This window comes from Arvicanthis niloticus, chromosome 4, assembly GCF_011762505.2.
Source record: "Arvicanthis niloticus isolate mArvNil1 chromosome 4, mArvNil1.pat.X, whole genome shotgun sequence".
NCBI lineage: Eukaryota > Metazoa > Chordata > Mammalia > Rodentia > Muridae > Arvicanthis > Arvicanthis niloticus.
In genome coordinates this window covers 75,126,781-75,134,566 of record NC_047661.1, presented here as the reverse complement: position 1 = coordinate 75,134,566, position 7,786 = coordinate 75,126,781, and the positions used below count along the sequence as shown (strand labels likewise).

General features: G+C 47.4%; 1 protein-coding gene across 2 annotated transcripts; it reads right to left on the bottom strand.

Annotated features, from left to right (window-relative positions):
- Window positions 1-1,342: 1,342 nt before the first annotated feature.
- Window positions 1,343-5,852, bottom strand: Mcl1 (MCL1 apoptosis regulator, BCL2 family member). Of its 2 annotated transcripts, XM_034500069.2 has the most exons (4): window positions 5,101-5,852; window positions 4,580-4,827; window positions 4,303-4,357; window positions 1,343-3,847 (listed from the first exon to the last, which is right to left on the bottom strand). In XM_034500069.2, exons 1-3 carry the CDS (start codon window positions 5,723-5,725, stop codon window positions 4,304-4,306), a joined length of 927 nt encoding a protein of 308 aa, XP_034355960.1. In that variant the 5' UTR covers window positions 5,726-5,852; the 3' UTR covers window positions 1,343-3,847; window position 4,303. The 2 variants fall into 2 exon arrangements, with proteins under 2 accessions (XP_034355960.1, XP_034355959.1); XM_034500068.2 differs by lacking the exon at window positions 4,303-4,357 and having other exon boundaries at window positions 5,101-5,835.
- Window positions 5,853-7,786: the final 1,934 nt, after the last annotated feature.

Below are 7,786 nucleotides of genomic sequence, written 5' to 3'. Positions count from 1 at the left end.
AATCCTTTTGTTGGGAGTACAGGTGTAGGGCAAGCAAGACTTGTATATGTTAAGTCTTTTTCCTTGGGTGTCATTGTCCCAACATGCCTCTGCTAAGGGAATACACTTGTACACAGCTCTTTTTCAGTCGTAGGAATCAAACCACTAGTGTTCAACCACTGAACCACATTCCCAACAAGTGAGTCACTCCTTTCACTTTTGTCTGTTGAGAATTTGTCAATAGGGATCAAGGAAGAAGAGGCCATCACATTTCCTGGAGCTTTACTCAGGCATTGTGGGTTGCCTTACATGGATGTTGGGAACTGAACTCAGAGCTCCTAAATTGCAGAGCCATCTCTTCCTTCCCCACACCCCAACTTTTAGAGCACTGCACTATGCAGCCCATGTTGGCTCTGAACTCCAGGAAGTACTTCTGCCTCAGTCCAAGTGATGGGTATGAGCCAGTCAGTATGCCTACCACAAAGCAACTTTACAATAAAAAGGTAGCCATAGAAGAGGGAGGGGACAGATGCTAAAACAGACAAAATTAAGTAGAAGGTGCAGATCCTGTTTGCCATCATTAGTGTTTGTGGCTGAGAACCAGTTATGCAAACCTCGAATTTGCACATTTCCATGGTGATTCACCTCCCTTTCAAGGGATGTGACAAAGGCAGGATAGTTCTAACCGGCTTACTCTCACCTCCTTCTTGGAAGTAGAGCAACTGAAAACCAAGAACTATTAAAAACCTTAGATGATTAATCCAATTCATATCAAGAGATGTGTGTTTAGTCATTGCTTTGTTTACTTTTATATTAAAAAAACAAAACAAGGGAAAATACCATACTCAACAGGAGATGGCTGGAAGGGCACTAGCCACCAAGCTGAGTTTGATCCCTAGGTGCTTCAGGGGAAAAGATAACCTCCATTTACAAGTTAAACCATTGTACAACTCTTGCTATTGTTTTCAAGCACACTGATAACTTGGTAACTCCCAAGGGGAGAGCCTGTACAGGGCTGGTGGGTTGGGAGCCAGAAGTACACAGCCTGCAGAGGCAGGGATAACACACCCAAGATCCCAGCTAAAGCTCAGCAGGCTCACTACAGAGGTTCAAGGTCAACCTTGGAGGAAGCCAGGTGTGGTGCTAAGCATTCTCCCCCACCACCCAGAAAAAGCACAGAACTAAGTTAAGCAGGAATACATTAACCACAAATTTAAATTACAGGTACTATATATTCCTTTGCTATAAAGCAAATCAACCATGACTTTTGCTTTTATTTCACTTACATTTGCTCAGCTGACTTCCCTAAAAGGCTTGCACAACAGAGGAAGGCAAGGCGATAAGAAAAGACCCATACCACATCTTACTTTGGGGGGGGAAAAGGTTTATTTTTTCCTTAGAAGAAACAGAAGTTAGGGAAACATATACAAGCCACATTAACTTGCAGTTGGTCCTAACCCTTTCAGGAACAGCTGTTAAAAATGTTAGGTGCTCTACCAGCATGAAGGTGCTCACCCTGACAGAATGGACATGTAAGTGTAAGATGCTTTAAGACTGCATGTTTTCCCTGAGAGACGTGTAAGACAAACAGAATTTGCTGAGAGCCATCTTTCCAAGCAGCCCCTCCCTCTCCACTTTGGAGGATGTGCCTCAACTATTATTCATCTAGTCAGCACTCAGACCACATGCCTCTTCTCCCTCTCATCAATCCCTTTCCCAACCACTTGAGCTCTCCAAGTCTTCATGGCCCTGGACCTAAAATACCTACTAAGATCCTGTCTGTACTTCGGCTTTCACACCTTGTGAGCTGGGAAGCCAGGCTCCTCGTAAACAAACCTTCCAAGACTGGATTATGAGGCTGACCTTGTAGTCACCTCAACCTATAGGGTTTATTCAACTACATAAAGTGCTCTTAAGTCCAAAGAGATAAACATAAATAAGCAAATTACGACCAAGGATAAATACATAGGTACAAATCGCTCCAGCAAGATGGCCTTATGGCTGAGATGGGCAGGCAGGGCGCTTCTTCCCCATTACATTCTTAGTCATTCGGTTCACGCCTATTTTTATCTGCAGCCCTGACTAAAGGTCACATTCCGAGGCTGAAGCTTTCAAATGACCCTAGCTTAAACACCTTCATTTTACCAGTGGCTTGTGTAACTGGGTCTAACAAGACCCGTGTTTCTCTAAATTTAAGTGAACATACTCACACTTGGAACGAACTATAAAGCTATAATGCAGCTCACTCTGACTTCTGAAACTCCCAAGGGGACCTTTGATGCTTTTCTTACCAAAATAGGATAAAGTAACAATGGAAAACATGCCATCCAAGAAAGCCCATACCTGGTCACTGTTGGTCCCAGGGCTCAAAGAGGAAGTATTGCTATCCTCTAACAAGAAGCTGTGCTGACTCTGATTAGGATGGAGGAGGGATTACTGAGGTTCAACGTTTTGGGGGTGGGAGTGAGGGTTCTAATGTAGTTAATTAAAACGGCCAGTAAAGAGCACAGGGAGGAAATGTAGATGACTATATTTATAGGGGAACAGGGAGCATAACCAGCCAGCACGTAAATAGAGGTTACGCCTAAAGAGACCAGTACAGAAATTCAAAACAAAGCTTGGCAATCATTAGTAGAAAAGAAATACATATTTGTTTTATTGACACCAGACTTAAACTTGTCTTAAACAAGTAAAGCCTGTGAATAGCACCATGGTTAAGATTCTAGTCTGCTGTCCCAAACCACTTTACAATTTAGTCAACAGGGGATCAAATGCCTTACAATCTACCTGTGATCCTTAAATACAAAAACAGATTGGATAATTAACCCTGCATAGTTATACACCCGATTTGTTCTACTACAACCAGTCCACACACACAACTGGTTCTGCGTATACACTACAACGGATGACAAAGTTTTAAAAAGTTGTAAGAAATACATTTCTAACTAGAGAAGCTGCAAACTTCAAAAGGGCCTGGAAAAAACCTCAATCCAAGAGCTCCTCCTTATGTTCAAACAAATAGACTTTCTGTAAAAATATATACAATTTTTACAGACAAATACATTTCATAAATTTTCTTAAAAATTGAGGCTCTTCAGTTTTGTAACTAATTAGTGAACCTTAAGTCAAGTACTTTTTGGCCATCACTAGGCTAATAAACTTAAGAATCATCCAAACCAAGCCAAAGTAGACAGGTGTAAAAGTCCTGAGCACTTGGACTTTGTCAAGAAGCACACTCAAGACTGCTTAGAGAGGGCCTCCCTTCACACTCCTGTACAGCACTGCAGCTTCTAGTCAGAGTTTGGTGACTTGTAGGTTAAAAATCCATTTTACACAAGTCACCAGCATTGTTAGGGCTTCTCTCAACGCTCTGAGCAGAGTAATAGACTACATATTTATTGAGCTCTGTGACTGACTGGCCCCTCGGCCACCTCCCGACGAGGAAATCAAACCTTTCCATTCACCCCTCTCATTCATTCTAGAAGTCCTCCTCCGCGGCCTCCCAAAGTTTGCTGAGAGGGACTTTGCTTCATTCAGACAGTGACTCTTCCAGAGGGAGCACTTTTCCCATGTATTTATTCTTGTTAGCCACAATCCTGTAGCCACTTTCTTTCTGCTATGTTGCTACAGTAGAACTGGACTGTTAAAATCTTGGGCCGATTCAAGTCCACCTTCATAAATACATTTGTTTTCACAGAAGCATGTGGTTTGGTGGCTGGAGTTTTAAGAGTCACCTATTGCACTCAGAAGGCTATCTTATTAGATATGCCAGACCAGCCCCTACTCCAGCAACACCTGCAAAAGCCAGCAGCACATTTCTGATGCCGCCTTCTAGGTCCTGTACGTGGAAGAACTCCACAAACCCATCCTAGAAAACAAAAAAGAAAAGCACATTTTCAAGTATGGGTTTCTGCTGTTGTAACACTAAATACAGAGAAAGGGTGAATTAAGATACCCCCCCAAACAATGGTGAAGCAATTATGTACTCCTGGGATGCAAGAGACATTTCTGGAGTTCTTTTCAGTGAGTAACCATTTGCAAGTTACCTTACAGCAGTTGTATTGCACCTCAATAATTTTTGCACAGTCTGACCAGAAGAATTGAGGGCCCATTATTCAGGTGAAAGACAGAAATCCTAACCACTCTTTGGATCCCCATGTGGTATCTCTCCCATGGGTGAGTGTTTCCTAATGAGGATGAGGACACCTCACACCAGAGCTCTTTGGGCATTAGCTTCTAAAATGCAGGCTCTACCCCTTAACCATTTGATTAAAATGAGGGGCCCACTGGGAATGTAATGTAGTCATCACAGGTGACTCTTACTTCATGGTTTGAATCCACTGCTCTGAAGATTATCCAACTGAATTAGAAGAACAACCTACAGAATACAAGACCTTTTGGTACAATTCAAGACCATCATGATCAGTTTTTCTCTGGACCTACCACCTACAACGACCAACATCATGCAACAAGAGATACATAAATTATACCTGAAGCCAGAGAGGAGCTTTGTAAAAAAAACTTTAGGTGCCTTCTCCTTCACAAAATCCTGAATCCCATTTCCACTCCACGGCCCCTTTAAACCACAAGGCACACTTACCCAGCCTCTTTGTTTGACAAGCCAGTCCCGTTTCGTCCTTACAAGAACATCTGTGATACTTTCTGCTAATGGTTCGATGCAGCTTTCTTGGTTTATGCTCTTTAAGTGTTTGGCCACAAAGGCACCAAAAGAAATAAGAGTCACAATCCTGCCCCAGTTTGTTACGCCATCTTTGAAAACATGGATCATCACTCGAGAAAAAGATTTAACATCGTCTTCGTTTTTAATGTCCAGTTTCCGAAGCATGCCTGAGAAGAAAAGGAAGAAACCTCATGGCCTCCTTTGTCTGCAGCGGGTCACTAGCCCCCCTGCCCACCCACGACGAGAGGACCGGGCTCTCCCGGCTCTAGAGCAGTCCGGCCGACCCCACGCAGATATTGACATCCCACCCTTTCCGGCCTTTGAACCTAACAGCCAGATGGGCGGAAACAATGACTCACGACCAGAATATTCTGGTTGCAGAGCCAGGCTCCGGCTCTTCACGCACGGCCCCGGCCCTGCCCGCCCCGGGCGCCGCTTACCCTGGAAGGCCGTCTCGTGGTTGCGCTGCACGCCGTCGCCCACGCGCCGCAGGGTCTCCAGCGCCCTCCGGCCCGCCGCGCCGGCCTCGCCCAGAGGCTTTGAGTCCTTGGAGCCCGTCGCCTGCTCCCGCAGGTAGCGCGAGATGATCTCCAGCGACTGGCGGTACAGCTCGTCGTCTTCCTCCTCGGGTGGCGGCGTGGAGGGCAGCGAGCCGTCGGCGCCGGAGCTCTTAGCCGCCTCGCTCACGCGCTCCAGTAGGGGCAGCACGGTCGGCCGCTTGCTGATCGCCTCCGGCTCGCAGCCGTCCAGCTCCTCCTCGGGAGACATGATGGCGGCGGCCGACGCGGCCATCTCCTCGGGCGGCACGGCGAGGAGGCCGGGCGACTTAAGCAGCCGCCTCTCTGCCGACGCGGTGACGTCGGGGTCCTCGGCGCCCACGGGCGGCGGCCGGGCGACCACCCGCGCGCCGGGCAGCAGAGCGGCCTCCCCTCCCCCCTCGCGCCGCGCCTTGGCCTCCTCGGCCGCCAGGCGCGCCCCGGCCGGAGAACCGCCGCCCGCGCCGAGGCTAGCGCCGCCGCAGTACAGGTTCAAGCCGATTACCGCGTTTCTCCGCAGGCCAAACATGGTCGGACGCCGCAGGCTGAGGGGGACGAGCGGGGAAGGCCACGACTCCAGACTCGAGGCAGGCGGAAGTCAGGAGTGAAGAAGGCTGTTCCCTGTCGCCGCCTTAGGGCCGCTCTGACGTAAGCGAGGACTTCCCGTAAAAGGGGAAAGGGGCGGGAGTTTCCGGAGAGCCGGCCGGGCCTCTCCGTGGCTCTTCCGGCCTGAGTCTCGCGGCTTTCACAACGACTACGGTTCCCGGAGCGCGGTTTCTGGGCTTGGCTCGCGGATGTACATTTTATGTCCTGTGCAACTCTCAGGCCCGCCGGCCAAGTGCTTGGCTTCCCTGGGAATAGTCCCTGCTCGAGAATGCCTGCTGTGTTGTGCCAATTTTTGAATTTCAGGCTGCCCTGGAACTCTGCGTAGCCCAGGCTGGTCCTAACATTAAGCAGTCCTGCCTTAGACTTTCTCGTGCTGGCACGACAGGCTTGCACTACCTACCAAGTTTTTATACTATACCAGTTCTTAAGCATTTTTTTCTTCTGTATATGTGTGCTTGTGTACCTGCTGGGTGTTGAACCCGAGTCACCTAGAAGAGCAGCCAGGGCTCAGAGCCATCTCCAGTCTTCTGCACTGTAACACTCTTAACCATTGATCCGCTTAGAAGTTAGGGGAGTCTTGCTCGTCATTTTTCTACTATGAGCCCCCACCCACCCAGTGTTCCAAAATGAGGACACTCCGTGGACCACTTTTACGTAGTTATTAAGTAGTTATTTATGTGGCGCCTATGACAAGGTTCAAGGTGAAAGGCTGGTGAAAGGCTCCTGCCACTGAAACCCAGTCCTATAGACCTGAGTTCAGTACATTAAAACCCACATAAAGGTGCGTGAGACAACTTTACAGAGTTGTCCTCTGGCTGCCATAAGAGCCCAGATCCCCACCCTACCCCCAAATACAAATAATAAAAGTCTAAAAACATGATCCATTTATGGTGGCTGGGGCTACAGCTCAATTGGTAGAAGTGCCTGCCCAGCCCTGGGGAGGCAGAGGCAGGAGACTCAATTTAAAGATCATTTTTGGCTACATGATAAGCCTGCTGTGTAAAAATAACGATGGTTACGGGTATATAACTCAATTGGTAGCGTTTGCCTACCCCTGTGCAAGTCCTGGGTTGATCGCCCGCACCACATAAAACCGTGAAGATCTTTGTTGTACTGGTATACTGGCTAGACTTATGTCAACTTGACACAAGCTGGAGTTCTGTGGACTGGTGGTCCTGAGGTCTATAAGAAAACAGGCTGAGCAAGCCATGGGAAGCGAGCCAGTAAGCAGCACCTGTCCATGGCCTCTGCATCAGCTCCTGCCTCTAGGTTCCTGCCCTGTTTGAGTTCCTGTCCTAATGTCCTTCAGTGAACAGTGATGTGGGAGCAAGCATAAGCCAAATAAACCGTTTCTTCCCCAAGCTGCTTTTGGTTATAGTGTTTGCCACAGTAATGGAGACCCTAACTAAAACACTTGATTTACATAGGAAGCGCCAAGTCAACCGGTGTTAAATGGTGAGACCCAGCCTCAAACCAAATATCTATCTATCTATCTATCTATCTATCTATCTATCTATCTATCTATCTGTGTGTATGTATACATGCATGTATATGTGTGTGTATGTATGTATGTATATGTCTGTGTGTATATATCTGGGAATGTGGCTTAATTGGTAGAATACTTGCCTAACATAAAACCCTGGGTTTAAAACCCTGTAAAGTGGCTGCACACCTTTAGTTCCAGAACTTGGGAGGCACAAAATAAAAGAAGGAGATGGTGGTCCATGGCTGGGTGAGTAAAGACAATTGCTGACAAAGCCCGAAACCCACATGCTGGCTCTGACCTCCACACACGTGCGTTAAATCAATACATTTTTTTGTCTTCAGTTTTTAGAGACAGGGTTTCTCTGTATAGAAGAGAAACTGTTCCTGACTGTCCTGGGACTTGTTCTGTAGACCAGGCTGGCCTTGAACTCACAGAGATCTGTCTGCTTCTGCCTCCCAAGTGCTAGGATTAAAGGCATGTGCCTCCACTGCCTGATAT

Excerpts from the sequence above, each read along its gene's own strand:
- Mcl1 (XM_034500068.2), bottom strand. The coding sequence starts at position 5,725 with ATGTTTGGCCTGCGGAGAAACGCGGTAATCGGCTTGAACCTGTACTGC. Across the intron at positions 4,828-5,100 it reads CCACGAGACGGCCTTCCAGG|GCATGCTTCGGAAACTGGAC; the intron begins GTAAGCGGCGCC and ends TTTTCTTCTCAG. Across the intron at positions 3,848-4,579 it reads TTGTCAAACAAAGAGGCTGG|GATGGGTTTGTGGAGTTCTT; the intron begins GTAAGTGTGCCT and ends TTTGTTTTCTAG.